This window comes from Molothrus ater, chromosome 1, assembly GCF_012460135.2.
Source record: "Molothrus ater isolate BHLD 08-10-18 breed brown headed cowbird chromosome 1, BPBGC_Mater_1.1, whole genome shotgun sequence".
Classification (NCBI taxonomy): domain Eukaryota; kingdom Metazoa; phylum Chordata; class Aves; order Passeriformes; family Icteridae; genus Molothrus; species Molothrus ater.
This window is the reverse complement of record NC_050478.2, coordinates 133086729-133099825: the sequence shown is the minus strand read 5'-3', so window position 1 is coordinate 133099825 and position 13097 is coordinate 133086729. Positions and strand designations below refer to the sequence as shown.

At 40.9% G+C, this 13097-nt stretch overlaps 1 protein-coding gene across 4 annotated transcripts in view; it reads right to left on the bottom strand.

The window, feature by feature from the left end:
- The window catches only part of RUNX1T1 (RUNX1 partner transcriptional co-repressor 1), a 114759-nt gene extending 108380 nt beyond the window's left edge, over positions 1–6379 (bottom strand). Inside the window, exons 1-2 of one of the 4 annotated variants that reach the window (XM_036399775.2) lie at positions 5759–6379; positions 5593–5669 (exon numbers count right to left, since the gene is read on the bottom strand). Coding sequence is in view for 1 of the 4 variants with exons in the window: in XM_036399783.2 (XP_036255676.1) it covers positions 5759–5786 (28 nt within the window). In the remaining 3 variants the exon portion in view is untranslated. The remainder of the gene's footprint in view (positions 1–5592; positions 5670–5758) is intronic. The other 3 variants (XM_036399799.2, XM_036399768.2, XM_036399783.2) reach the window with 3 other exon arrangements.
- Between the last annotated feature and the right edge of the window lie 6718 nt (positions 6380–13097).

Here is a 13097-nt window from a genome sequence, read left to right as displayed (position 1 = left end):
CTCAACTTCCTCCAGTTGTCAGTTGCGTGACAACCATATTTAGAGGTAATCAGACAGGTCATATTACAAAAGTTAGTCAACTTGTTTGAAACCTTAGCTTCTAAACTCAATGGCATGTTCTACGCATTTCTAAAGAAAAGTGACTTATTAATTAATTCAACCTGCAAGGTAATACAGATTTCTTTCTGCATATGTTACTTCAAACTATTACACACAAATGAGAGACTGCTCTTTTTTGGTATTTCTGTTACAGAGCTTTTCCTTGAAATACATACATATCATGCTATGATTTAGGAACTAATTTAGGATCTGTCAGATTCTCATCTTGCAGAGCCACCATGTGCATCTTATGTCTATGTTGACCATACTTTTATTGCTCAAATCACAAAATTCTAAAAAAAAAAAAAACAAATCCAGGGTTCTTCCTAATGTTAACAGTTTGCTATGAAAACACATTTAAAATAAAACAATGTGCATTAATAAAATAAATACAATCAGAATACAAATGTGTAACAGAAGTGGCGTTCCATAAGCACAGCTGTCTCAAAGTCCAAGCTGCAGGCTAGAAATCTTAATTTCAACTGACTCTCTTGTAATAATGGGTTACCTTCCTCTAAAGCGGAAAGTCCATCTGCCCCAGGCAGATAAGTTTTGAAGCATTAAAATAGATAAAAATCTAACATTTTCTTTCTTGCATTGAATATGTGAATTCTAGTGTGCTATAATGTGAGAATTCCAACATATGACTATTACGGCATAATATCTCATAGCTCAGCTTGTCATTACCTCACTTGTAATTCTTATGTTAATTATGTTCATAATTACTATAAACAGATGTGGTAGAAATTCGTGTGACCTTTTACTTCAGAATGCATTTCTCACTCTTTCCACTTTTTTTTAATAATGTAGGATATACCAGAGGAAACTATTTCTGACACACTCCGCATATCTGTGTGTACATATTTAACATGAAACCATTTCTGCCTCATATTTCAGGCAAAGGACCACCTACATGCCAGTACATTGACATGAAAGTGATGATAACTGAAAAGTCTACCCTGAAACATACCCCTAAATAACTGTGCCTACAGTGAACCTTTTTGATTAAGCCTAGCTAGAGACATCACTGAAGCCTAGGACTTAAATGGAGCAGTGCATTTTTATTCAGGACCTTTGTTAATGCAGCAGTATCCTGCTTTACAACTACAAGTACATAACAGCCATACAGCAATTTATTTTACTCACAGACAAACCATCACTGTCTGTACACAAAACACATTTACAATAAAATCACCATGGATTTCATTAAGAGAAAGGCTACTCAAATTTCATTTCTTTGGACCTAATCTATAATTAGTGCGGACAGACAGGTGCAAACCCTTCTCCTCTACAGATGGCTACTGGAAATGGTGCAAAATAGCTCCTTCTGTTTAAACAACACACAGATAACCTGCTCTGCTCTTATCACTTACAATTACCTCCATTATACTGAACTAATGTTTACTTTAATAAAATGTCCACCGTTGTCTAAATGTTATTTGGAAACTTTCATATCAATGGCAGAAAAAAATGAAGATGGAAGTCAATGTCTTGCAGATGAAAATTTGGAGGGGAGGAAATAAAAAAAAGCTTTTAAAGAACAGGATAGAGCAGACTTTGATTTTATGTCTGCTGTTCATTTTTCTTTATCCACAAAACCACACAGTCTGCTACTTCCTGATGTATGTGTGTTCCTCTGCTACCATATATTAAACTAATAAAGTTTATAGTATGAATAGGACAACTGCATTTTAAAAGCAGGTCTTTAAAAAGGAACATCTATGTGGAAAACCAAGACCCATTGCCTTAAAAGTTCAGCTTTTAAACCAACTGTTTTAGATCTCTGATGTGAAACATCATGAAGACAATGTAACCTGGAAGCCAATGTTTTAAAGATTTACATTCTCATTACTTATACTAAATTCAGTGTCAGTTTCAACTTTTTTAATGTTATAGGTTGTTTTAAAGGCTGTATGAAAAAGAGCAGGCTGCTACTAACTACATGGATCAAGGGTTTTTTATGTATTCAGATTAAAACAATTTCTTTTCACATTTCTTTAGCCAAGCCATGAGAAATGGCCCCTTCAGAACACCAAATTCATGTTTTATTTCAGCTATTAAGTCTTCTTGATCTCTGCATGACAAGTTTCTGCAGAACAAAGAACAAGACCTTCTCTTCCACCCCTCAATCTCAAAAGTCTGAAGCTCCTGCAATAGCAACATACTGATATCCTTATTCAATTAGCTAAAGATTTAACAGTAATGGACTGTGGCAAGTGGATTTGAAAGTTGAAAATGACAATTGCAAGCCCTTTCTCCCATCACCCCCAATGCAAACACTGCAGATGCCTATTTCACCCAAAGCGTCTGGCAGTGAGGAGTTTGCAGTCTGCACAGTACCTCAGTGAGGCGAGCTTCACATTCAACGCCTGTCGTCTGAAGTTCGTTTCAGAGAAGTGAGAAACAGGATTTGACAGGGAAGAATGTCCTGAACTGACTATCCACTGACCAGCACTCCAGGTGGAGCTATTTTTCTCCCCCATTATTTCAAAAACAATACTCCCAGTATAAAACTCCATGTGCGCGCAGGCATACATAGTGTTAAGCGTACACAGATGAGAGATACTGTGTGATGTTTTACTGGTCCATTATTTAGGCACGAAACAAGTTAACTTTAAGGTGGTCAAAAATGGTAGAAGGCAGTGTTTTACTTAAAAAGATTTTGGAAACTATTTAAAAGCTCAAAGCCTTTGAAGAAAAACAACTTGTGCAGCAGTTGCCAGGAAGCAGTGACCTAACACTGCTGTCTGCATTCCATTACAAACAGAATGGTTCTTGTCTCCCTGCAGCATGCTCATGGCTCAAGAACACAGCCGCTCACCCTTCTGCAAGCACAGGACAGAAAGAAGTCCTGCTATCATCTCTTGTACCCCTTGCCTGGCTCCAGCTTCCCAGAGGCACGAACGGATTCAAGAGTCTGTTGGATTTTTGGTGGAGTTTGGTGTTTTCTTGCACTGATACACGATTGAGCTTCTCATGACAGCAAAGGAAAATGACTCATTAATTGAAAATAGTAGCAATTTTACTGAAGGTTCAGGTATGGTGAAACTGACCTTAAGAAAGTTATCAATTATCAAACATAGTTATTGTAAGTTCCTAATTGAAAACCTTTACAGCAAATCTGCAGTGAGTCTCACACCTAACAAAGCCTTTGCCAACTTCATATTTTCACAGACTGTACAGTTATGAATGAGCCATACTCATGTCTTTTCCTTATTATCTTCCTATTGAAGGGGAGCCACAGAAACACCTAGTGCTAAAACCAGAATGCATAAACAAGATGGAGTAACTTTTTTACCATTCAGCCGAGCTGAAGGAAATTCCCTGATCATATTGAATTTCCTAAGGAAATCAGCCCAGAATAAACTGAATGAGGTTTTCAGACTTCCCATGGAAAGGTCAAGCATCAGCTTTAACAACCATTAGAAACCAGTTTCAATCCTCTCTGCTATCCAGATTCACTAAGCCGTTAACAGAAAAGCTGAACAGAAAACCTGGACAATAGAATTCAGCTCTAAAAACATCTTTCACATCTTGCCTCAAACTGCAGTTAACAAAGTTGCTTATTTAAACTTTCCATTGCATCTTGTCAGGATGCAGAAACTGAGACGGAAATGTAAGGCTTCAAGGGTGTAGTTAAATAAATTATACTCACCCTTAGCCCTAACATACTGTGTTTACAAATACAATAATTATGTTTCTAGTTACATGTCAATGGAAGATATTTTCTAAGTCCTTCAAAAAGCATGCAAGCATTACTGTAAGTAGGAAATAAGTCAAAACAGATTAGTAGACCAAAAATGGGGAGCGGAAAAAAAAAATCCTGCTTTGGTCAGCAACTCGGACCACCATCAGGGGATAAATCAATTTGCAGCAGCTGTGGACAGCCATTTAAGTCTGGGGCCTGAACAGATTAATTAGGAGAAGCGATGTTAAAAGTTAAAGGGGTCAGCGTTACATTAAGCACAGGAGTACTTGCTGGAGCAAACGCTTGGCTGTACATACCAAGACTCACAAGACATTCTTCTAGTTAGCCAGGGCTACGCCAGTAGTCAAGCGTTTGGCACTTGCTGCTTTTCCAGAGACAGCCGGCAGCTCCTGCAGGCTGATTTTAAGAAGCATGTACCCGTTCTCGCCCAGCCCTGCCGCCGTGCTGTGCCCTCACCGCGCTCAGCATTGCCCGCACAGGCGGGCGCGCAGCCGTGCACAGCGCGCCTTGGGGCCGCACTGGCAAGCGAAGGCAGGCGCTTCCCGCCCGCCTGCGATTGTCAGTGGAAAACTTAGGCAGTTCTTTCGGTCAGGCTTGCTGCCGCGGACTCAGCAGATCGCAGCCCTCTCCCGAGCTGTCTGCGGGGCGGGAGCTGCCGGCTCCCGGGTGTCGCGGCCGGGCGGCTGCGAGAGACAGATCCTCTTCGTGCCGTGATTTAGGGCACGGCAGAGGTAGGAGGGGGTGGCGGGCAGAGCCTGCTGTGGATCGGAAGATGGAGGGCTGCTTTCCCAAAGAAACCCGAGCGGCTTCGAGGCATCTGTTCCCCAGAGCGGCGATGCCGGAGAGCCCCCGGCTGCGGTCGGGCAGGGCGGTCCCGCCGCGCCCGGCTCCGGCTGCAACCTGGGGGGCAGGAGGGGGAGGCTGCTTCGACTCCCCATACCCTCACCCTCCCTCCTTTAAACTTATCAGTGAACTGAAGGAAGCAACATTTTAGCCCCTGGTTGGAGCAAGAACGATTTAAGACCTGGGTCCGATTAGTTACTTTCGGTTTCTCTCTAATATCTAAGGGAGCAGAGTACAAGAACGACAGCTAGTTCGCTATAAATTAACTCTGAAACGGAGTCACGAGTGCTCCTGCTAGGGTGGCAAAATCCTTCCCTGCACTAAACCAAATTTCTCAACTTTGGCACTAACAAAAGGACTCGAACTCCGCAAAAGTCAAAGGCTTGTCTAAATGGCCGGGTATATGGTTTTCATCTTTCCAATCTCCCTTATCAATGGCCTGTTGCAAATTTATGGAATCGAACACTTCAGCACAGCCAGAGGAGATGACACAGTTACATTGTATGGCAGTTTTGGAAATGCAATCCCTAACGTTATCCTGTCGTTTTAGGGAACAAGCTATTTGCATGACCGCGGTACAGCTAAAGGAGACGTGCACCGCCTAAAATATTTCTTTCAAAATAGTCCGAAAAGATGTTCTCAGTGCTGCACAAACCTATGATTGCAGTGAAACAACAAGCGAAACAAAACAATCCCTGCAGAAATATTTCAGCTACTCCAACTCACACTGGCCACCACTAGAGCCTGGAGAGAGGGGAGGCAGGAAAGAAAAAGGCAAGTCCTAAATCCAGACAGAAATCTGACGCTTTGTTATAATATATGCCTGGGAGGGTTATTTTCTGCCAAAACTGGGTTATTTGGTTTCCGAGCTTTTGAGCAGTATCCGGGGTGCTAGTTTGTAAGCCGGGGACAGAGCGTGTAAGGCTGCATGCAGCACTAACCTGGCCCGGGCACAGCAGCAGCCCCGGTCCGCCTGGGTTAGTTACAGCCACGGGAGCCCCTCAGAGCCCGGGGAGCCCTACGGGAGAGGAGAAAGGGAGAGAAAAGGGGCTCGGGCTCCCCCCGCCCCGGCGCGCCCTGCCCAGCCCTGCCCGCGCCCGTACTCACACTGCAGAGGACCGGAGATGCCCACCATTCGCCACGGGCTGCGAGCTGCAAATAAAAGTTCCCGTCCTGCTCGGGGGAGAGACGGCAGCCCAGGCTGCTGGAGGGGCGAGGGGGTGGGAAAGGGGAGAGCAGCGCCGCGCGGCTTCCCTTCCCAGTCCAGATGATCCACGTCCACAAAAGTCAAAACGAGCTGAGGAGAAACTCCAGCTGCTTGCTCTGCCCCCCCCCCCACCACCCTCTCTCGCTCTTTTTTTTTTTTTTTTTAAAGGAGGATCAGCTCGAGAGAGACTACTGGTTCCACGGGAAAGGACAAGAACCAAAAATAAAGCAAAGTCTCCAAGTCGAGATAGTTAATGCCCAGGTCCTTCTCCTTGCTGCTGCCTGCCGCCGCCGCCGCCGCCTCAGACAAACGTGATGTGGAGCGCAGGGAGCGGCCGCTGTCAGTGGCGGGGTCTCTGCCTGTCCCCGAGCAGCCGACGCATAGCTGAGCCTGCGGCGAGCCCGAGCCCGAGCCGAGCCGGGGGTGCGGTGCCGTGCGGTGCCGAGCCGAGCCCGCCGCCCGAGGCTGCGCCGCCGCCGCTCCGCTGCGCCCGGCTCCCGCTAGCAGGCAGCGCGCGAGGCAGGCAGCATACTGCCGGCAGCCGGGCCGGCCCCGCTACCCAGGTGCAGGGGGGGAGGGCTTAAAGCAGTGGGAGGTGATAGAGGTAGGAGACATCTGTGTCGTGAAGAGGTTAGTGGGGGTCAAGTATATGTTAACAATAGGCGAGCGTGGTCCCTCTCGGGCAGCCTGCCTACTCTTTCTTTCTTTCGCTCGCTTTTACTGGGTGGACATCTAACTTGCTCCCTAATGATGCCTCCCCGGCTTTAAGAGTCCAGACTGCCCTGCAGTAACCCAAGACAAACACTTTCTCTAGCCATCTGGAGAGCTCCTGGCTGCTCTGCCTGTGTCTCATCACTGTGTGAAGAGACAGCAGTGCTAGAAATCAAGCCACTCTCAGATCTACTCTCTAATCCCCTTCTGTTAGCTGATTTCCAGTCAGACTGTTTGCTTTTGCATTAGATAATAGCCTTAGAGAAAACAATTATCATTTTCTTTTTCCCTTTGTTTTTTCCTCTTTCTAAAGTACAGTATCAAGGAAGGCCTCCCTCTCTTATTTTAAAAGAAATTTATATTCTTTCATGGCTTGAAGAACCCAGATGCAATTTCACACTTTCCTGGAAGGGGATTCTGGATTCTTCTGAAAGCAGCGACACGATCACAACTGCAGTGAAAATTAATTACTATCATCTACAATTAATAGAAGCATGCCACCGTTTGACTTCGTGTTTTGTTACATAATCATTTCGGTAGGCATCCATATATTTTCCGATTCATCAGTTATTCCCTTCTACGTGTTGCAGAGAATATTATTGTCAGTCACGCAATCTACAGCAAACTGGTATCTCTGCTATCATGTTGTCACTATATAAAGAAGGCGTCTCCACAAAAAAAAAAAAAAGAAAAAAAAAGAAAAAAACTTACATTTGCTTCAGAGTAAAAAAGTGCATGTTTTTTTTCAGATTACAGATAATGGATTGGAACTGTCAGAAATGCTGGAACATTTAGCTTCATTTTTTCCAATGTCAGATGTTAAGTAAAAGAGTGAGCATGGAATAGAACTCCTAATCAAGCTGCCTTCTTTATTCCTGTACATACACGTACACACACGCACGCACGCACACACACACTATAGGCCTGATCTTGCAAATTTACTAATACTTAATTTTAAATACATAAATAGACCTATTGAATGCAAAGTAGCATTCTGTGTGTTTATTATAAAGGCATACACATTTCCAAAAGGAGGGAAGAAGCATTTTTATGTATATTTATCTGCATATTTATAACAGTATTTGCCTCTCTTGCTGGCTTTGAAATTTTGGTTGATTTTGAAAATATGTTTTAAATATATTTTATTATCTGGACAAAGGTACCTTTTCTGCAAACATTTCAAGATATAGAGCTTTAATGAACTGGTCAGTATCTTGTAATACATGGTCAAATTTACATTGGAGTAAATTCAGCTCTACAGATCATAAATCAGGACATGTTTTGGTCTACTGTGATTTCAATTTACAAAGATGGTGATCAGCCACAAGTCTGGCATTGATTTCTAATTTAAAAACTATCTGTTTTACAGAGGTCTATTTCAAAGCCAAAATTATGGGAGAATCTTTTTAAAAGTATCTTCAGATATTTAAGAATATCTGAAGATACTTTTAAAAATAATTTAAAGATTATTTTAAAATAGTCTAAAGATAGCAAATTTTACGAGCTTCCTTTTGTCTTCAGCAGATTTAGAAACTTCAGTTTGAAAATCTTTGTGGCATGATACTTTCATTCCAATTGTTCTATGTGTAAGGTGAAAAAAAAGAGGTTTGCCAGTGGTCTCAGATCATGTTTTGATGAAGTGTCACAGACTGAACACTGACTCCTAATTCTCAGTTTACAGCTTTAACAAAAACCCTACAATGCTTCCTCTTTAGTGTGTACATTCACTCCAGAAGTTCAATCAACTTTCTAGGCATTACTGTTCAAATTAGTGGACAAGCATCAGCTTAGATTTAGAAACTCTAGAAAATCTATTCTGAACTGTTAGCAATTTAATATCCATGAAGTTTATAGACTTCTGTGGTCTCATTTCCTAATGAGAAAAGTACAGAAATCACCTATTAAACTCCCAGCCCTGGCTCATCTTATATGACATTTCCCACTGTTCCCAGTAAGGACAAAACCTTCTCAGATAGTGGAGTGTAGTAGAGAGCATTAAATGCCAACTACTTTGTGGTGACTATATTTTTCTTAGACATGCTGGAAGAATTGACATGATTTCTAAATAACAAAAGATTGTAACCATTGAGTCTTATCATTATATTGCAAAGCTGATGACTGAAGCCTGGCTTATTGCAAACTTCTGTTATCCATACCTTTTTCTTTTCTCTATTTATTTCCCAGAGAAAGTAGATGTGGGTTTTGTGTGAAAAAGGAAAAATAAACACGCTCTTTGGAAGATGAATTCTTGTTTCAGGAAGGAAAAAAAAATGCAGCCTCACAGTAGACCTCACAAATACTTGGTAACTTTACACCCTGCAGATTTTTTCTGCAGACTGTAGATGCCATGTCTGATTTGACATATGAAGGATTTACACTGTGTATCACTGTGTGACATTGTGTGAGAGAAAGGCTGGTTAAAGTATAGTTGCACATGGAAGTCAGAAATATCCTGTTAGGCTGTCCAAATCTGACTATATTTTGATTGTACAGAGACGGATCAAATGTTCAGAGCTGAAACATGTCTCAGTCTTTACTGTGAATAATTATACTATGGGCAGTCATCTGCACTGAAATTCTTGGAAGAGAACTTAAATATCAACTCACCTCATTGCTGTTTAAAAATAGAGACAAGTATGTCCCTCTTAATTGTCACTGCCTTGCAGCTCAGAGTGTTACATATTGTCACATGTTCCCATCCAGAGCTCATGCTCCTCGAACACTTTCCCAGTCAAACTGCAGACTTTAGGTCCATTCTTGTTTTTTCAGGGATGTTTCTCTATAAACGTGTCTTCCACTTCCAAAAAGCTTGCTTTTACAATCCATGAAGTGCACAAGGATCTCGCTGTTTGCTTCTGCTGAAGCTGGATTAGGCCTTGGCATCCGGATCAGGGCTGTAGGTAGCTACCACAGCATTCACTGGAGAAGCTCTCATTTGGTGGAGTGACGCAGTAAATATTCATGTAAGACTAAACAGTCAGATAGAATGCTAAGCTGGATCGTTGACAGCTTTAACTCACAAACCTTTGCCTTAACCATATCTTTTCAATTTTCCCTCTAATTTGCAAGTGTATTTTACATATTCGTGTGGGCTACACTTCATTTTCCCCTCGGTCTGTTTGCACACATTTTGTAGGTTGTGCACTGCAGAGGATTGCAGCGGGACGGAGTCTGCTGCAGGATTACACCAATGTTGCATACACTTTCTTCAGAAAATCATTTTCAGTTTATTTGGGAGTGAAGGCTAAATCCTGCTTTGACCCCTGCAGAGAAAAGCAGCAAAGACATAAAGAAGTGCTGTGTTGCAGAAATGCTGCCCCCTCTCCGGGGCTTGGCAAGGGCTGGGACAGGTGACCCACAAGTTGCTGGGTGCACTTTGCAGCTCCACGTGTGTGGAAAACGCACTCAAGTACTAACACTTGATAACGTGAGCAGAAAATATGCACTAGCAGGATAGATCCCCACCCTTTAGTATGCAAAGCATGTCCACTAGGTGATGTACATGCTGCAAGAGCTGACATATTACCTGCCTTTCTTTCTGTGCACACTATTGTTTACCCTTTGCTAGCGAGGAAAATGTATTAAGTTCTTTCCAAATTAAAAAAAAAAAAAAAAGACAGGCTATCTGCTTTCAGGAGGTTATAAACTCCATTGATATACATTTTGACATCTTTTCCTTTTCTAATGGGATATATTTTAGCTCTGCTTCATGTATATTTATTCAGGATATTCCTTAATTAAATTATATGCTAAGGATACTTTTCGCGTTCTTGTTTGCCTTTTGGCATCATCAGGAGTCCTAAAACTGCTTTAATTTTGCAGCATTCTGAAACACTTTGCTGAAGAATATATGCACAGTGACAGAAAAAGGGGAGCTGGGTTATTTTGGAAAGATCACATAAACAAAAATAATATATTGGCAGTCATTTGTGGGAATGCCAGCTTTGTCACTCATTTTCAGTGAAATATGGCTTCCTATTAAAACCCAGATCTTTTCAAGAAAAAAATTCTGCTGGTTAAATAAAGCATACCAAGCAAAAAGAGAGAAAAAATTATTTGAAAAGTTTCTGTTTTGCAGAAGCAAACAGCTTATCTTGTCTGAATCCATTGTCTTTTACTTATGCAAATAAATAGGTATTGAATATTCATCACATTAATATTTAAATGTATTTTAAAATAAAAAATATTTCTCTTTAGTGCTGAAATATTTTTGTCTGTGCTAAAACCAAGAGAAATAATGCTGAAATAATACAGTGTTAGTACTCCTTCTATAACAAACACGAAAACACCAAAATGGAAATAACAAATTTGTTTTTCATCAGTGTCGAAGTGCAGGAAACATTTTGCTGTTGGGGTTCCTGGAAGCAATAAGTGCTGTATTAACTGCCACGCAGCACACACACACACTTGCACACGGGATCCCTCGCCTAACAAGGGGAAACCGTTGCCCTAACACACACGCATACAGTTCCTTAACTTCCCACCTGCCGGGCAGCCACCTGCAATAAACAAGAGTGATCTAATATCAGACAGTAATAAAATCAGCAGCCATGAAGCCCTTTACCTAAACACCACTAGAAGTCCCTCGAAAGTTGAGCTGCTGGCTGAGGGACCCTTTCCTCCAAGGTGGAGGGGAGACCTCGTTTAGGACAACCTCTGAAGGCCAGCACAATCCCTTTTTAAATATACCTACTGTTTAACTAGAGACAGCGACCATCTGTAATGTACATAATGGTGCACAGCTACTATGAGGTAATGGATCCAAGGTGCATGATCTGTTCCAGGTTTCCTTTTGTGTATACATATTCCCTCAGTGCTACATCTCCTAAAAAGTACAGTGACATTTTGTATATGGAAGGCTAACAACATAACTCTCTTATCTTTTTCACTGACATGTTGACAGTACATTATTCCACTTACGTACATACTTAAATTGGGAATAAAACTGCATTTCCCTGCCAGGTGTAACTAACCAATACACCAATTGTGCTCCTGTATTGAAAATCTATCTCGTTCAGATATCATAAAGAGAGGTGAAGTCCTCTCTTGGTATATCAGATCTCCATGTCTCCAGCAGTAAATAAAAACAAACTGGTCTAAGCTGGGAACTCTATTAATATCATGACCTCAGTATGATGTAACTGAAACCACATTTTCCACATCCCCCTAACCACTGTTTATATTTGCATCAAACTAAGTTAAACAAAGGTAGGATTTAAAACTGCTGTCTTGAAAAAAGAAAGGAAAATTCTCCTCTTGAAGATGACTTTTATTGTAGTGATTGCTTTAAAATCCATGTGTCTCCATAACCTGAGATACTCCTCACAGAAGTCCAGAAATACTCTACAAGCCACCTAGATATGTTGGTATTCTAGTTCCCTTTACATTGTATTGTGTCTGTACTCATATGTTTTAACTGTTCATATGTGAATCAAAAGCTTGCTCAAATATAGTTCTTCCATGGCTGTGTTAGAATTCACAAGACAACAATTAAAAAATCAAGTACTAAGGAGGATGTAGTTCACCACTTAAGCTGAAAAATACATCTGAACATAAAGTAGATATTTTATTTTTAAAAGAAAGCCTAACAATCAAGTACCATAGTGAACGAAGATGGCATTTCAATGTTTCAAACTGCTGTGAAAAAAAACTCAGCTAGATAATTGAGTCTGATATTACTGCATTTGTTGGACTCTATTTAAAGCCTGGTTTATTTTTAGAAAGAAACTGATGAAATCTGGTTGTCTCAGGAATTGTTATTTGCAGATCAATAGCAACTTAAAATGTTGTCTCATATGCACATCATTACAGGGAAGATGCTTTGATACATCAGTCACTTATTATATCTCCTTTCAGACAAACTGGAAAAGTAGAAGTAATGAAAAAATTATGTCTTACAGAAGAAAGAAGTATTTTTCCCCTTTCACTGACAAAAGCCTTCTTTTTGAAAACTTTTAAAGATGCAAGTTAAGAGGACATAGGAAGTAAATAAACCATAACACAGAAATATCCAGAAAGAACAAAGCACAGTATGAGGCACGCTATTTATAGAAAAAAGAGGAAATAAACATAACACTTTTAACACTACACAGTGCAATGTGCAAAATTACATTTAAAGGGAAAGTAGCAATGAGACTGTCTAAGAAAATCCACAACTTGTATAGTTAAAGAGATAAATTCAGCCACCTTAAGTTGAATTCTGGTGTATGCTCCATCAGTTTGCTGGAGCTTTTCTTGAAATTAGGTGCTGTTGCATGTGTCAAAACCTTATGTGACATGCCATAATAATTTATGGCCCATCTGCAGAAACAACCTGAGTCTGTCTCACTGAAATAACTGACATGTTTGGCCACTGATTTCTTAGGAAAGGAGCTGAACTAGAACACTCACAAACCTTATTACTAAAAATGCTGTTCTTTTCAAGTAATGGGTTTTTTTAGCTCAAATTTATTTTTTTCTTACATAATTACTTTCCTTTTAACAATGGGCAAAAAATAAAAATAAGCGTATTGTATTTGATAGTTGTGT